This window comes from Artibeus jamaicensis, unplaced genomic scaffold, assembly GCF_021234435.1.
Source record: "Artibeus jamaicensis isolate MK-2021 breed Jamaican fruit bat unplaced genomic scaffold, CSHL_Jam_final contig_464, whole genome shotgun sequence".
NCBI lineage: Eukaryota > Metazoa > Chordata > Mammalia > Chiroptera > Phyllostomidae > Artibeus > Artibeus jamaicensis.
The window spans coordinates 23121488-23140053 of record NW_026521842.1 but is presented as its reverse complement, the minus strand read 5'-3'; the positions used below and the strand labels follow the sequence as shown (position 1 = coordinate 23140053).

The window sequence follows — 18566 nt, the reverse complement described above, 5'->3', positions numbered from 1 at the left end:
CCCCATCCAGGACACACACTTAAGCTGCAGGTTTGGGGTTCTGGTGAGGTGTACAGCGGAGGCAACTAATCAATGCTTCTCTCTCTCAAATCAATAAACATATCCTTGAGTAAGGATTAAAAAATAAAACATTTAAAAAAGCTTGAAATGCTGTATTGAGCATTGATGAACTTCATAGCCTGGCTATTTCCTAAGGGCTCCTAGTTTCTATCACTTCATCCACCCTCAGATATCCCATTTACCAATGAAATGAGAGCTGTGTGCAATCAGATCTAGATATAAAAAATCTAGTCCTATGTAAATCTACAGTTTTTAAATATTCTTCATTTTTATTCTTTGGTCAGATTACAATAATGAGTTATATTTGAAGAACAACTTAAGTTACACAAACAATTTTCCTTCCCATTTTCCCTTTCCCTTCACTTTAATCATGGCCAATGTTTAGAGACACGTTCGATCATTAGCTCCTCCGGGAAGCACATTAATAGTTATCATCCAAATGCTTTAAGTTCCTTATTATTATTTTGTCGCTCTGGGTGAATGAGAGGGATTCAGAAGTTTCATGACATTGCAGCAGAAGGAGCAGAGGAGAAATCAGAAACTAAGGCTGACTGAGTACCTTCCACTGACCAGAAACTGAACTTGGCTCATTTTTATTTTTACTTAAGTTAATATTTTCTGAGTCAAAACAACACGGGGTAAATGTTATTTCAGTTTTACAGATAAAGAGTCAAGTTTACTCAGTTGTTTGGGCAAGTTCTCCCAGTTCATAATCAGAAGGGCTGGGGTTCCAACCTGAACACCCTGACCTGTGTGGTCTGTGCAGCCCTACAGTCCACAGGGCCTCTTTTTTCTCATCTATTCTTATTCATCTCAAGTCAACTCTTTAAATGTTCATCTATGTGAGCGTCCCCTTTATATGTGCAAATTACTCCTCTGCCTTCCCTATCATCTTTTATAAAGTGAGGGGTCAAAAGCATGTGGTATGTGGTCCTCAGGTCACATCCCTCAACAGAATGTCTTGCATGCCTGATGCTGTGTCAGTTAAGTGCTCAAATGAATTCCAAATGCCAACCTCTGTGCTGAAAGGAACCGCAATGATTGTCAACTACGTCTAATACTATTTTTTTGTTTTTTTTACAAAAGAAGGATTTGCATAGCAGGACAGCACATTTTGTTTCCTCATTCAAGTTTAATCTTTGTTTGTGCCTACCAAAGGACAGTCTTGTTTATTTGGTGTGTCTTGTTTAGTCAGTGCTCACAAAATTCTGAGGCCTATTTTCATGCTTGTAAATAGATGATAAATCAGTAAATAATATTATTTTAATGGCACAAGCAACAAGATGGTCCAAACAAAATTTGGTAAGTTGAAAAAAATTCTCTGAATAATTTTTTACATTCCTCCTGATGTTTAATGGATCCCTTTATTTTTGTTTTGAAGCAGAAGGGCTCTATGCCCCAAGGCATCTTCAAGATACCTAAGATGAATTAAGGCTGTGCCAATTTATCTCTTGGTGTTTCTCTTCCCAAAATCTTCAGAATGAGGATGCTCTGTAAGGAGCAGAAATGATTGCTAGCCAATGGACAGAGAAATTCCTAATCAATTCATTATTGTGAACAGTGGATGGACAACTAGAGGCATAAGTCTGTGCACCATGCATCTAAATTATATCCCTGGGAGTTAGTAACAGGAGAACTAAATTGCTCTCAACACACACTGCAAAATAGACACTAAGGTCAGTCTATGTCTGGCCAGAGCAATAATTTTAGGATTTTCAATATTTGCAAAGGAAATTCTTAACTTCTGAAGGTAGTCTTGTACTAACATTTTAAGAAGAACAAGAAAGATGTGGACAGTATACAAAATAACAAGACTTTTATAGAAAGTACTGACAGCAAAGAAAATCTAGTTTTCAGGACCAAACTGTATAGTCATAGGTGACTTGGAAAGTAGAAGTACAGATCTGTTATCTCTTCTTCTGGTTTAAACATTGGCCTTACTTACAGTTTAGATGACAAAATGAAACATAAATGACTTTTTATCAATGGGACATTGCTGGAAGCATAAACAATAAATTATGAATAACTGAGGCGGAACATTTTTTGCACATGATGTATGCATAATGCGATTCTGCATATTGGGGATCCCAATGGGATCTCCTGCTTCATGCAAATTGAGCACTGCCTTTTATGATTCAACCCTGAGACTAAGTGCCCTGCCTCATGCAGATAAGTGTTGAACTTTCCATGAGAAGGACCTCTAAGTCAATGTTTAGTGTTGTGTGTGGTGTTGTGGAAAGGCCCATTATGTGAGCAGAGTAGACAGGATCAGCAAACTGAAAACACAGGTATTTATTATTGCCTTTAGAAAAGCACAGTTTTCACGTGTTGCTTAGGTATGGTTGCCTGGGAAACCCAATAATAGCGGATCTCCTTAGCTGAGGGGTGGAGGCTTTTGTAAAGGCCACTTGAGGAAAGACATGCTATTTCAGAAAGTCCTCTGTTAGTTTCAAAGCGGCTTGGAGTAATCAAAGAACTTAGGGAGGTCAGAGGTGGCCAGAGAGAGGACAATTAGCTTACAAGGTGGCCCTTTCTGCTATGTGGATCATCAGAAAGGCTGATCAGATCCAGTTCAGCCAAGATGGGGCACAGCTGGCTTAAGACAGATGTGAGGAAGACTCTGTCTGCCTCAATCCCTACATCCTGAGTACAGGAGAGGAATGCAGGAGGACTCAGCCTGAGAGAGATGGAGGACAGAGGGTCAACTCCAGCTGGACTGGGACCAGGGAAATCCATTTCCATTTTCAGGCAGCAAAGTTTCATTTTGTGACAAGAGAACTCTGAGATAAGCTGCCATTATTCAAAAAAGGAAAGGAAGACTGTTTAATTTTTCAGCTTATGCAAAATGATTCCCACAGAGTATGTGTGTCAGAAGATTGTGGGTGATTTAAAACAACTTGATATGCTAGAATGGAAAGCAATCTTAACAAGCTGGAAGTTGGGGTTAGGCATTGTGTCCAGAAAGCTGAATTTTATTCTGGCAAATGAGAAAAAGAGAAAATAAAAAGCCTTCATATTCTAAATCAGATCCAGAAATCCTACAGCTATTTTTTGTGGCTGGCAAATATTTTCATTATTTTCCCACTCTCTCCTCCTCCACTTCCTCCTCTTTTTGTTCCTTTTATCCTTCTATTATAAAACCCTTTAGACTAGAACACATTGCTAAGCAGATTTCTTGCAACGAACCCTAGTGAGGATCAGGGTTTTCTCAATTGCCAAAGAGCCCATTTTTAGGAATACTCTACCACCTTCAAAAATCAATGGGTTAATTAAAACTGCAAAGATCCCAGGTTGAGAATGATAAGGTGGAGGACATAGAACATAGAATGTGAATCTAGGAATTAATGGCTTTGTGTAATGAGGACCGTGCCCCATTCACTAAGGAGTGTTTTTCTATGGGCTGCACATTGTGCCAAGAACTATCTAAGCTCTTGGTTATGCACGTCCATGGCAGCACACCTAGGGGGCAGATGGGTATTGTTATCCTGCTACTGCAGATGAGGAAACGGAGGCTTAAAATACAATAACTTGCCTGTGGTTAGTGTTCTGGCAAGGAATGCATAAAACACATAGTGCTTGAAATTGGCCAGTCAGTTGAAATGGAAACCCCCCAAAACAAAACGTGAATTATATCCTAAATAGGTAACCATGTTATAGACATTGAGATAGCCCAAAGTGCATCTATTCCAAAGCTTTAGTCGACATCTATATTATCTAAATCAATTACCATGATTATGGTCATTGTGAGATAAGGTCATTGTATCTCACTTTAGGGTGTGATACTTATCAATAGCATTTTGGTCAGAATGAAGATCTCAAGAAAAGAAAATATATTATTGTCATCAGATAATCTGGTCTCCATGCTGTCTTTTCTGAAGCCTAACCAAGCTGTAATTAAGGTCAAGTTTACCATCGACTTTTGTTGTTGTTGTTGTTGTTCCCACAAGCCCTCCTTAGAGAGCAGAGTTTCATGTTTTGCACGGTCTCTACACTTCATTCAAATATAGTCACACCCAAGCACTCACTGCATTTTGATGAGAAAAAAAATGCCCTTGCTTGGGACTCATAGCACTTGTTAGAACTTGCATGAGTCATGATGCTGCTGACCAGATAGAATTTTTTATGGGAAAAATTGTTTGGTACTCATTGGTCTTGGCACGCATCACAAGTTCCCAAACAAACTAACGATGAGTACCAGGGCACTTCAATATAAAACCTGAAGATTCCCACTCCACCGGACTGCTTTCTGGCAATTCCAGTCAAATCATTTACCTACAAAGTGCAGGTTGGATAAGGTCAGATTTTTGCAGACCTCAAATTTTTGGCAAGATGTTTCTGTACTTGTAAAAGGTCCATTTATCTTCCCTGTCTTGTTATATTTAATTGTTGAGAATCTTCCACTTTTACAGTTGGAATGAACCAATCACTGGGGGTGGGCAGGGTGGGGGAGAGCAACAGAGGAAAAATTGGGACAATGGTAATTTAACAATTTAAAAAAATAGCAAAGTAAAGCAATACTGATAAGCAGTCAGCAAAACTGCTTTAGTTTCTAAATTCACCCAACAGACAAATGGAAAAACCATCGTGTGGGCCATATAATTTAGACAATTCAAGGTGTTATGATTGTTTGGTATGTACCTGTGATATAAATGACTCATCACGTTTTTTACCTTGGCTTTCACCTTTAATCATATTAAAGGTTTGCTTCCTATTTTGGCAAAAATATAATTCTCATATATTCAGACCAGAGTTATATGTGAAATCACTCAACTGTGTAGGAGACAAGAGACAGCTAATTTCTATCTCATTCTGTCTCTGATTTTGAATTAGTTGGCTGAAAACTGCAGTAGGACCAATGTATATGAGAGAAGAAGATCACAGTAACTTCAAGCTGAAAGACACAGCTGCAAGTTTCTTAGAAAACATCAAATACTGTAACCATTTCCTTTAAATATTTAATTTAAAAGGGGGATCATCTACCCACCCATTACAAATTTGAATGCTTTGGCTATCTCAAAATCTTAACCTTCATCTGGTCTGAAGGGTCTTGTAAATTATGATGCTCTTAGGGGAGAAACATCGGGTACTGACCATATTAAAGTCCATTGTAAAAAGAAAAAGAAATAATTCTAGCCATCTTATACCATTCGATTCCTTCCATGTTTTAAACATAAAATATACCACCATTTTAAAATAAATAATATCTATTATATTGACTTTTGGTTTTGCATGTGTCTGTCATCTCATCATTGACAATGAGGACTGAATAACAGTCTCACAAGACATCTATTTCCCTATTGATCCCCAACATTTTAAATATGACACTTTCTTTTCATTACTTTGTTTTTACATGTTGAGAAGAGAGAAACTGCTTTTTATATTGCACAGTAACTGTCCAGATAACAAAAAGCGGTGGTCTATGGAGCAAAAGTCACGAATTTCTAGTACAAGGAAATGTGATATAGAGTAGGAACTTGACATATCTATTCCAAAGACCAGTGGGTTCATAGCTTATCCTGTGGAAACATTGAAGATTTGGGTCCTAAACTCATAATCACGGTGAACATAGTTCCTACTGTGAACATAATATAGTCCTAGTTTATGGTTTTCACAGGCAAAATATAAGTATGAATAGAGACCCCTTTCACTTTAAAAAATGTCCCAGTTGAAGTAATAAATTATACAGCTATTCTTTGCAAAATAAATAAACACATAACTTACAATGCATAATTGTGACACAGACATTGCTTCCTGTCCTGAGGAATTTTGCAGGCCCTGACATCTTTTTTCCTCAATTATTTCACACACACACACACAAACCTGTGTGGTAAGTCAAAACTGTAGCCTCCGCTTTCTAGTTCCAAAATAAAACATAACCTACATGCCTTTAAATATTCTATTACCAGGCTTATTGAAATATAAAACATGGTTTCCTAAGTGCATAACTTTTAACATATGTCACACATTCACTGTGGGACTGAAATGTCCTCTTTAAAAGGGTTTAGGGAATAGTAAACATATTACCAAACCATACTTTCACTGACACCCAATAACGACTTCTCATCCATTCAAGTATGTTTATCTAGTGCCTTCAATGGGCCATATCTTGAAACTGCAGAAAGCACAAAAAAACTCCAAAAGCTCAGAACCTGTGGGATGGAAAAACATTTCTTCACAGAGAATTTTTAAATGTAGGACATTTTATATGCAAAAATAGTAGCTGATACCTCTTAGCTCACAATTAAAGTAAGCATGAAGTGCATGTGTGTGGACTGTCAGTTCCGTTCAGAATTTCTGAGGGGACTTTCATCTTAGCCATACTTATGTGACTTCCAGAAAAAAGAAATCTTGGTAATGGAAAATAGTGTTCACAGAAAAACAAAGGCAATGTACCTGGATTAGAGTTGCTAATTAAGGGAGAAAACAAATGACTATTCCATTATTGATGAGAAAGAACAGGATTTTGTCTCTTTAGAGTTCATGAGAGTGGAAGTCAGATAAATGAGGAATATCTCTATAGCAACTTTCTCATTTCCTTTTGTGTAATGTATCCACATTTATCAATGCATCCCCCCCCAAAACTAAGCAGCATTATATTAAAAGGTAATATAATGCTCTCACCAGCATCAGGGCAAGAGCTGGAGGACAGCTTTCTTTCAGACAGAAAGGCAGGCAGAGGCCACTGTCCCTTTTCTGAGACCTCCCCCCACAGAGCCACAGAGCCAGCAGGTGGATACCATATATGAGACTCCATCAATCTGGCTAACACTGTTTGCCCCACCCTGGAGATCCCCAGACTCCATCCCACCCAACTTATGGGCCCACCCAAACTGTTAGCCATAACTTTTCCATATAAATGGTTGATCTTGTCTCATGCTTCACAACTTCCTAAATTCTCTCAAACAAGCAACAGCTGGCCTCTGTGAGCCCCCAACCTCTATACCTCTTGCTAATTGGTCCCAGACCCAGCACTTGCAGCATCTGGTCTAGATTCACAGCTGGGCTTCACCTGGAATCTCCAAGCCAAGAACAAGTAGCAGCTATCTCAAATTGCTTTATGCTCATGCAGGGTGGCCCCAGGCAAAGCACTGAAGGGGGCTCACCTTCATCTGCACCACCCAGAAAACCTCAGAGCCTGTGCACCCAGTGGACAGCAACAGACACACTGGAGCACCACCACCCTGCCCTTGCACAGCTGATCCTCCATGGAGGGCAGAGGTTGGTGGTTAGTAGTCACAGCCAGTCCTTGCAGCTGACTGGCCTGGGTAAACCCCTCTCATTGACCTGCCAACAGTAATCATAGGGGTGCCAGAAGAAGAAGAGAAAGAACAAGAAACTGGAAACCTATTTGAAAAAATAATGACAGAAAACTTCTTAATTTGGTGAAGGAAATAGACATGCAAGTCCAGGAAGCACAGAGAGTCCCAAACAAGATGGATACAAAGAGGACCACTCTAAGACACAGCTTAATTAAAATGCCAAAGGTGAAAGATAAAGAGAGAACCTTAAAAGCAGCAAGATAGAAGCAGTTAGTTACCTACAGGGGAGTTCCGGTAAGACTGTCAGCTGATTTCTCAAAAAGAACTTTGCAAGCTAGAGGGGATTGGCAAGAAATATCCAAAGTCATGAAAAGCTGGGATCTACAGTCAAGATTGCTCTACCCAGCAAAGCTATCATTTAGCACAGAAGAGCAGATATAGAGCTTCCCAGAAAAGAAAAAGCTAGAGTTCATCACTACCAAACCATTATTATATGAAATGTTAAAAGGACTTATTTAAGGAAAAGAAGATCAAAACTGTGAGTAATAAAATGGCAATAAATACATATCTATCAACAATTGAATCTAAAAAATAAACTAAGCAAACAAGAAGGACAGAGACAGAATAATGAATACAGAGAGTGTTTTGATGGTTGCCTGATGTTAGGGGCTGTGGGAATGGGTAAAGAGGTGAGGGGATAAATAAGTACAAATAGGTAGTTACAGAATAGCCATGGGCATGTAAAGTACAGTATAGGAAATGGAGTAGCCAAAGAACTTACATGCATGACCCATGGACATGAACAATAGTATAGGAATTGCCTGAGGGAGTGGGGAGTACTGGGTGGAAGGGAGCAAAGGGAGAAAAACTGGGACAAGTGAAATAGCATAATCAATAAAATATAATTAAAAGAAAAAAACAAATAATCTAAACAAATTCCATGAACCAATTTTTATTCTTTTGCTTGAGCATAGCTTTTATATAGACCACTCCTAAATCTAAACAAATGCCTATAGTAAAGCCATAAGAGAGTCTGAGATAATACATCTGTTTTGCTAACCATTCTAAAACAGCTAAAAATAAGACTTAAACACATCTGAGCCAGTACAAACAGTTAAAACTCCTTGTTAAATAGAAAGCAGCTTAGCAAGCAAAAATGTACAGATAAAATAGAGTTTTTTTTCCAGTACCCACCTGGCACCATACATAGTTAATACAATATTATTGACTATATTCCCTATATTGTATCTTATATCCCCATGACTATTTTCTAACTACCAATCTGTACTTTGCAATCCCTTCATCTTTTTCACCAAGTTCCCCAACCCCCTTCCCTTCAGATACTTTTTATAATAATATATGACCTCTACATGTAGTAGACAATAGTTAAGGGAAACAATCCAAACTTGTTTCTTAAGAACTAATGATACATATGAAATGTTCTCCATGAGTGAAATACTTAATAAAATCAGTTCATATTAGTTCCAAAATAAGGAATGTCCTTTGAAAATGATTTTCTGACCTAATTGTTATTGTAAACACTGGTACAGTTTAAAACAAATATTTCTAATATGTACCCACACACCAAGCACAATTAGATTAGGCTTTCCCTAAAGACTTCATAAATGTCCAATTAAATCTTAACAAATGCAAAGTATAAGCCAGATAGATCCTCCCCTAACAGATATCTCAAAATTCTTGGAACTTTCACAAGGGTTAAACCTTACAGTCCACGTTATTTTTTTAATAAAATGATTGAAGTATGTATACCACGGCATAAAATTAGCATTTGAATTAACAATTTTCATATCTATTGTTTCAATATTGAAAAGAGGAAGTGATGTTGTTACTATGCCATTAAGATAATATGCTGGATTTCAACTGCTCATGAATGAAAAAAAAATGTTATTCATATTTTCACATTTTATTTCCCAATTTATAATCCACCCTGTTTCACAATGCTAATATATTTACCTTCATTTTTCTTGATGGTAAAATTCGGATTGTTGGCCATTTCTGGAAGAAGGCTGTATAGGAAATAATGTCCATTTTTGGGCTCATCCTTGTCCATGGCGCTCACTGTTTGAATGACCTGTAACATAAAACTTGACATCAGCATCTCTGATGACATCCATGGTTTGAACTGCCTTTAAAAGTTGAGTGACATCCCTTCTGGTCCAAGGAATTTTTGCTCAATTTTCTAAATGGTCATGGATGGTTGGTACCAAGAATAGGGAGAAACATTCATCACTTTCAAACCTCTGTTTTGATTAGTTGGTGAGAATTAAGGTCATTGTCTTTATGTCCATTGGGTGTCAGGGGCTCGCCATAGCATATTAAAAGGTATTTGAAAATTCCCACTGGACAACTATATGTTTCTTTCCAATTTGAGTATAGACAGGCATCTTGAATGGGATCTGGAATTGTCATAGTGAGTATAGTGTGACTTTGGGGACAACCTTGGAGGTAGAAGAATGAAATCTTGAACCCTCACAATTTCTCTTTAATTTTTCTCGTCAGGTTGCAAGTGTTTGCCAAGTATAAGAACATTCCCCAGCACAAACATCACCTCAACAAACCTTTCTAAAGACTTGCATCTTTTCCCACCCAAGAATAAAGACTGTTTTTAAAGCTAGTGGATAACACATGCAAACAATGCCTTGGAGTGTATCCGGAGATGAATAAATTATAGGGATTAGAAGAATTACCACTGTACAGAGAACTGTTTGGATAGATATGCAGACTCGGAATTGGTGCCGGTTGAATGTGCTTCTTTCATTTGCAAAGCTGCATTAACTTAGGGCTAAGTTATTTCTTGGGATGTCAGAGAATTAGCTTAATAATTCATATTTATGATTCTGTGATATTAATCACTTCAATATAAAACTCTGGGCAATAGCTAATGTAGGAAAAATTACAGCTTATACTTCATTATGAATCACTACAACACAATTTCTACAAGAAATGTCTATGAAGCATGACAGTCAAGGTGATATCAAATTTACCATAAAAAATTAACAGGCGAAAGCTCTCACATTTATGAAATTTAGAGACTGTAAGGGTGATGCCTAATAAACTATGTCTGTTTGAACAATTATATCCCATTCAACTTTGCCGGTTTCATTAAAGAGGAAACAATGGATCACTTCTTTTCAGGAAAGCGACTCATTGTCTTGTACCTTCTCACCTAAACAAATGCAAGAATGGCAATTTCAGAACACTTTCTGTAACTGTGGAGATCTGCACTGTGCCAAGCACATGGTATATGACAAGCAGGGCATTAAGGCTTTTGAAGCATGCATGAAATAACCTCTCTGTTCTATTTCCCCATTTTTTAAAAATGAAACATATCTTACTTCATAGGTATCTTACTTTTGTTAAGGACTTAATGAACTGTCTGGTAATTGTACTTAGCTTGAGTAATAATATAACATAGCATAAAATGTAACTCATGGTTAGGACAGAATAAGTCAATTAAGATGATGGACCCTGAAATACAGTCATCCTGATAGAAGTTATAACTTCACCCTTTACTCATGGCATGGCACGAAGGGATTTTCTGAACTCTGAAGTTCCATGTCCTTGCATTCCTGAATTACAAATAATGAGAGTACTGTTCTGTTAGGGTTGCTTTGACTACTGATGCTGTAAATTCATGTCAGTTTCTTCACATAGTGCCCAGGTCATAGTAAATGCTCAATGAGTGGTAGAACATCAGTCATCATGATTATTGTTTTGTCTTTAGGGTCACTATCATTTATTTAATGACCGAGCACCTTCATAAGTACAACTTTGATGTCACTCAAAGAGGCCCTCGACCTCATCAGATTGTACGGAAAGGCCATTCTACCTGCTCTATAGAAACACCTCACACATTTGCCTTGACATTTAAGTGTGGAGAGATGCCCTGGGATCCCAGTTTTATAAAAATGAAAGAATAAAAGCACCAGGGGAGAAGCCGTGAAGCACTGATAACTCTTTTGTGGACAGGCTGGACGTAGGCATACTGAACAGGAGAATTTAGTAAGAGCCTTCTTTTAGGCAGTTTTAAAGAACAGAGGGGCAAGAAGTTACTTGTGAGCAGATGTGGAGTCCTCTTCCCCCTTTACCCAATTTTGTTCCAGAAGGGCTTCTATTCCCAGGAGTGTTTGTTGAACAAGTAAGTCCTAAATTGTGTGAGAACATGTGAAGAATAAAGGTGAATAGAAGATTTCTTGATATTCTGTGGTGGAAATCATTCATAACTAAATGCATTCTTATAGTATATGTCATGAATCGAGTTTCTATATGGAAGTGATCTGTATGAAAAAGAATCATACATGCTGGCCGGTGTATCTCATGAGCTATTTGATTAATTAAGCCACCATTATCAAAACAAAAAAAAATTGCAGTACTTTATCTTACCTGAAAGAAAGACGTATAATTACCTGTTATACCATATCTCAGATGTTTGGTCTAACTATTTCACGTACAATGAACATATTTTTTCCACCATTTATTTAAGCCAGTAACTCAGTTATACATGCAATGGTTTAAGCCTACTCAACCACAAAGTCTCGGGGGGCATAGAAATCCACATTTTAAACAGTCTTCTAGGTGATTCTGCTACATACTTAAATCTGAGAACTGTTTGAGCCCAAAAAAGAGACTGGTGTTCCAAGCTCCCACATTATTATTCATTTGGAGAGTTTGCATCACAGCCTCACACCATGCTTAGTGCATAACGTGTTGAGGAAAAAGTGATGAAATGATAAATCTTTAAATCAACTTCCAAATATCCTGTGAACTGGTAATAGTCAAGACTTTGTTTTAAACCATTTCCGACACTTCAGTTCATTTTAATGCAGACAGCCACTGTCTGGTCATTTTATCTCAAAGTAGATGCCTGGTAGATCACTTGAAGGACTTTATGCTATTAAAATGCATTGAGATATCCATATTAAAAAGGATGAAATTTTCACTGATGCAATAACCACTGAACACACTTAGCTTTAATTAATAGAAGAAAAAGAGCAGATTCACTCAAGGAAGGACCCCTTCACTCAAGATTTTACAGGCACACTGAAGAGATGGCAAAGGGAAACCATGCATCTTTCCCACTGTAAGCTGTCATGAAATCAATTAATTTTTAAGTAATTGGGCAAGTATTTCATGAATATGGCAAAAACATTCTAGAGAGTTCACAAGTTTTTAGGAGTACATATGATGCATATACTTAAAATATTTTTCTTTCTACCAAAAAAGTTAGAATACAATAAAAAATCTAATGTTTAATAATTTATTGTGGAGCAATTTAAAGGGAAGCTGCAAGCTAGTGTATTTCTCTATCAGAAAAGCAAGGCATGAGTGGATGTTGGGATAAGAAAGGGAATTCCAGGGCCATTCTTGGATGTCTGCAGAATCACATTATTTTATTTGTTTTTCTGATACTACTGATTTGGAATAACTTTTCTAAGGCACGAAACAGAAAAACAATGAGAACCGAGGGGCCATATCATAATTCTGACTCTGTTTTTAAAAGAACTCTTCATTGTTTCTCAATCGCACTAAACCTAAGTCAGATACTCATTGGCAGAATTTATTAAACTTTATTTCAGATTATTTTATATGAACTCAAAAATATGTAATAGCAGTAGGCCATTCCTGTCATTAGTAACCATTTAAAAGGCATGTAGGCAGCAAACAAACACACTTTTGATGATCTTATTTGTTAACAACCATAAAACTATCATGGGATCTATTAGAATATCCCCTATGAGTTCTTGTTTATGTTGTTTGTTGATTTTTCCTTAGGTGATGAGTTGGTATTTTTGTGTTTTTTTTCTTTCTCCTCTCACTGCTATTACAACAATGTCTGGCACATGGTGGTTATTTAATAACTATTATCTAAATGAATAAATGAATGGATAAATAACTGAATTATGTTAGGCATGTTTTAGCGTTATCACTGATTCTTACATGACCTTGAGAGATAGGAATGAGAAGACTTAGAACCATAGTGCATCAAGGGCGTTCTATGCATCATCTGATCCCAGATATATCTGATAATAAACTATGTGCATCCTCCTGCCCCAATACGTCAGGCCTCAGAATCTCGTTGACATTCATATCCTCTGTCCATGTATTTTGGTTAAATCAGGGCTTAGACTTTCAAGATTTTGCATAAGGATGAACTCAACCATTTTTGCTGCTCACATACTTTGAATTATAGGTATAAGGTTCCATTCTGATTCTAATAGCACAGCAAAGGAGGCTTAGACATCATAGTTCTTTGTGAGTGTGTGCAAGACGAGAGAGGACTAATCTATTGCAACTGTTGGATTGTTTCCCAAGGCTCCGGAATAAACATCTATGTTGTTGCTTTCTTGGGTAAAACTTAAGTTTCTCTTTCTTAGAAAATCTTTCAGGGGTGAATGAGAACAGAGGAAGTCAAAGGCAGTGCAGAAAGACCAGCACTCATTTTTGGTGTTCTATTTATTCTTCTATAATTGCTTGTTTATTCCTAATTATCAATATGAGCTTTCCTGAAGTACTAACTTCTAGTTCTTAGAGTAGCAGTTGTAAACTTGCAAAAGGAAAAGATGATGCATGAATGAGCATTGTACAGTTCAAATCTCTCAATTTGAAAGTAAAATTGAAGCACAGACCAAAAGGATGGTTACCAGAGAGAAGGGATGAGAAATGAGTGAAAGAAAGAAAATGAATATAGTCAATAATATTATGGTAAATCTACACAGTGACAGATTACTAGAATTAATAGGGTGATCACATTGTAAGGTATATAAAAATATTGAATCACTATATTTTATACCCCAAACTAATATAACCAAATAGAATTGTATACCAATGACACATACATTTTTTTAAAAAGGTAAAATTGCATGAAAGTATTTATATATGCCCATCTATGAGGAAAAATCCATAGCTTTCACAATGGTGTCCACAACCGAGAGGGAAAAAATGTTAAGAAGCATTTCCTAACAGAGGGGCCTTGGAAAATGAAAAATATATATATGCATACAAAATAAAGCAGGTTTTGATATTGATGATAAATTGAAAAAAAAGAATATGGAAATGTGAGAAATTATACTAAAATCCAAACTATAATAATTACTCTCAATTATTTCAAAACTGTATATCATAGTTCAAGTATAAGCACCATTCATAGCCACTTAATACACAGTTTTTGGATGTTTTTGATCATTTGCATGCCAAACCTTTACTAAAACTAAGTTGAGGTGAAATACTACACAGGAGGGGCTCCTGCAAAATGTGTTCATAAAAACTGTGGATTTTCCAGTTCCTCCTGCCTCCTGTTTTATTTCGCTAGGCTCTGCGTGTTTTATGGGTTTTATTACACCTCTGAAATGATCAATATTTTTTTTCTAAACACTCCATCATTTGATTTGCTTTGAAAACATCATTAACAGGATAATATCCACAGTTTTTAACATAGCTTTGAGGTCTGAACTCTCTTACCCTCTCATTGGCTTCTCCATCTTCTACGCCCCACTAGTCCATGGGGACATTTCCTGATACTCCCTTACCATACACACAGCAGTTCCTACACTGAACATGCATCCTCTGGTTTATTTTCCTGGAGAAAGAGTTTTCCAACTGAGTTCCACTTACCACTGGTTCTATAGTTTTCTCTGAATGAAATTTAAAAGATTTTATAATCAACTTTGGTAAATGCCACATACTATAATATACTTCTTTGGTGATTCATGTGTATTTATCAATGCAAGGGAATCTCAGAGTTAAACAAAACCAGCAAATGGTAATGCTATTTAACTTTGTTTAATATGGTTAAATAGTATTTAATGCCCCAAACTTTGTTTAATGCCCCAAACTTATTAGGTCAAACACACACACACACAGACGCCACACCATACATTGGCATGCTAGGCCCTACATGTGTTTCTCAGGCATGCAATGTAGAAATAGTTATCCTCTCAAACCCCATCCAAAGGCCTGGAAGACATTGTAAAGACTTTGTAAAGACCTTAGGAAGGTGTCCTGTCTACATAGTTTGGTGGTTATAGCCTGTCTCCTTTTTCTTTTCTGTCCTTCTAATAACATGTCAGCTCCTCTTGGTACCAGATCTTATCCAATCTATGTCATTAACACCAAGCTTAAAACCTTCTACTCTCTAGTGTCAGTTTTACTTTCCTCAAAAAGGCATGCACATGAACTCGGCTTCCAAGGACAAGCAGAAACAAATGAGCATGCATGTGCCCACATCACTCCCTCCCTAAATTATTATTTGGAAACTTGTAGGTTGACCACAAAACCAAGAGAATGCATCAATCTGCAGCGACTCAAAATATTTAAACAGTCCTTTACACCATTTCCCCTGTGGATCATCGATCTCATTTAGGTGAGGGGCCAGAAAGAACCTGTGGAATACAGACTCCCCCAAAAGGTGCAACCCTCCCCTGCAGAGGCTGCCAGCATGCCTTCAAAATCAATTTAGAAAGTATGTGTTCTACCAGTTGGTTCCAGTGGATTTGAAAAGAATAGTTATATTAACTCACCAAATCATATTGGGAGCGATGAAGAGGGAGCCCTTGCTTCACCCTTGACAAGACCCGTGTAAATGTTTCATAAGAAGCATGTGTAAGGAAATGTTTTATAGAAGAAGAGTTTGATATAGGGGAACAGATGGTCTTATCACATCAACCCATTTAGGGATGACTTATAGTGTTTTGCTTCAAATCAAAGCTTATAAAAATACAGCAATAACAACAACAATAAAAACAACAAATACAATGCTAATATTTGTATTTTTGACTTTGAGACTAGTTCAAGTAGATACTACTGATAATAACAATGATTTATTGAGCATCTAAATTATGACACATCCCTAAAATAATGAAGATTAAGCTTAAACTAATGAAGATTGAGACCCCAACTCGAGAAACACGTAAGTGATAAAGCTGTGATTCGCACTGAGGTCATTCTAGTTTCCAATTTTCCACAGTGTTTGAAAGGTAGGCTTTTCCTCCTGACAAAGTTGTGCTCTTCAAGTCATACTTCTACTAATGGCTCTCTTGAAATAGGTTTTGTTACATATGATTTTCTCAGATATCGTTTTATGCATTTCACTAATTTACCATCTCCTTACTCTTGCCAAAATAAAATGAAAACAGTACTTTATGCATTTTGTGGAGGCCATCAATTTCATCCGCTGTAAAACCAATCCTGTCTCCCTCTTGTGTATGCAGATAGGTCCTGAAAAATGCCTGTTGGCAGAAAAGTTAAAATTAATTCTCCTATATTTACTGCTTCATGAAGGCTATAAAATGCCATAATTGCATTTCATTGTTTTGCATTTATTAAAGATCAACAAAAACGGAAAAATACATAAGTGAAGTAGCAAACTCATTCATTGCTGGTGTTTAGCAAGAGATAATTATCTTTTCTTATTAAGCTTTATTTCTTTTCACTTAAGTTTTCATGGCATGCTTTTGAATACAGTGTGTTACTGGTCACAGGAGTTGATCTTGGTTTTCTTTTGAAAATGCTCACATTGATCAGAATCTCGTTCTCATTACTATTTTTGCAAGAAGTGTGCCTCACTGGCAATGGAGTTTCAGTGTCTGCTTCCTCCTCGGGAAGTGTGGTGAGACTCGAGAAAGTGCAAGGACTTGGGCACCTTCAAGAACCAACTTTGAGACACAGCTTTGCCCCATTCCTTGGCCTCAGGCACGAACGAGCCTTACCCTTTTCCAGCCTCAGCCCCCCCATCTGGAATGTGATTGCCACCCCAAACTCTAGATCAGTGATGATTATATGTTAGATATTTGTATATATTATTGCATCTGTGCACTTTTATAATCACTTTTCTCCATCTCTGCTGCCACCACCTTAGACCAGACTAATGTTAATCTTTTGCATGTACAACCTTCCTAATGTTCCCCCTGATTAATTGTGCACCTGTGTATGTGTGTGTATGTACATTTTATTGAAACATCAGGCTCTCTCTGTCCAATCTCATACTTGCGTATCATACTTATTATTATACTTGCTTAGGACGCTTATGTTTTCAAGTCTTCAGACAAACCAAGGTCTTTCTCCTTTCACGGTCTTTGCACAAGCTTATGCTGTTGGCTAGAAGACCCTGTTCTGCTCTGGCATGCCTGGCCTTTTTCCATCTTTCTTCTGGTTCAGCTCAAATGATACCAATATACAAAGTAACTTTCTCTGACAACACTCTGTAAAATACATCTTTGCTTTTTCTTTGTTTCCTCCAGACTAGTTAGTTGCATTCATGTTTCTTTGACTCAGTTTTCAAAATTTAAACCTGTTATTTATTCATTTTATTTTTAAAAAATAACTTCTCTTTCTTATTAATTTCTATTAGACAGAGTTGGTTTTTGTCCTCATAGTATTTTCCCCAGGTTTATATTACAATATTTAGCATCTTGTAGAGGCACAGTAAATATCGTTCAATAAGTAAATGAATGATTTTTCATTTGAAGAGGTTAGCTTATGTGCTGCGTATCTGTGGGTAGAATGAGTGTTTCCATGGTAATATCTGAGAAACTAATTATTGAAATAACTGTCATTGCTGAATGAAATGAATCAAAATCATTATTTTTAAATTCTGTGAATATCCATTACATGCCAAGCACTGGTTAAATACATATCCAGAAATATAGGCTATTATCTTTTGGGGGGAGAAGGAGGCTGTGATATTTCTGTAATAAGCTAACTTTATATACTGCCGTATTGGTCAGAGAAAGAAGAGATTAAAAAAGGTAAACTGAAGTATTTTTTTAACCCAGACATAATTAACTTGATTCGAAATAGTGCATCTCAACTACCATAGAAGGTGATGAAGCTTCAGTTATTCTCCCCTAGATTTATTTATAGTAACAGAGGAATCTCCTTCCCAAAGAAAAAAGAGTTGAAGCAGGTTGTTGCCTAACTAATTATCAAACAGTGAATACCGTCTGAGAGCAAACACGAGACCTCGACTCACTCCTAGAAATACGTTTCTAGTTCAACCCCTGTGTCAGTGAACTATCTGGACCAAATTACCTTAAGCCCGTATGTGTGGTAAGCAAAAGGCCAGCATCGAAAATAAAACCCTACAACGGCCATATTAAGGAGAAGAGATGGAGACCAGTATCACAGAAGGCCCGCTGGCCAGCGCTGATCGCTGAAGTTCTCGGTTTCTGTTCCACATTTGGCTTTGAGTGCGGTGTTATCAGGCATAACGAAGGAAGTTCATGGTTTCTC

General features: G+C 37.1%; 1 protein-coding gene across 3 annotated transcripts in view; it reads right to left on the bottom strand.

Annotated features, from left to right (window-relative positions):
- CDH8 (cadherin 8) overlaps positions 1 to 18566 on the bottom strand; it is a 348795-nt gene that overhangs the window by 47525 nt on the left and 282704 nt on the right. For 2 of the 3 annotated variants that reach the window (XM_053666794.1, XM_053666795.1), the window contains exons 10-11: positions 16475 to 16564; positions 9294 to 9411 (exon numbers count right to left, since the gene is read on the bottom strand). In XM_053666794.1, coding sequence (XP_053522769.1) covers positions 9294 to 9411; positions 16475 to 16564 — 208 coding nt within the window. The remainder of the gene's footprint in view (positions 1 to 9293; positions 9412 to 16474; positions 16565 to 18566) is intronic. The other variant, XM_037161975.2, reaches the window with a different exon arrangement.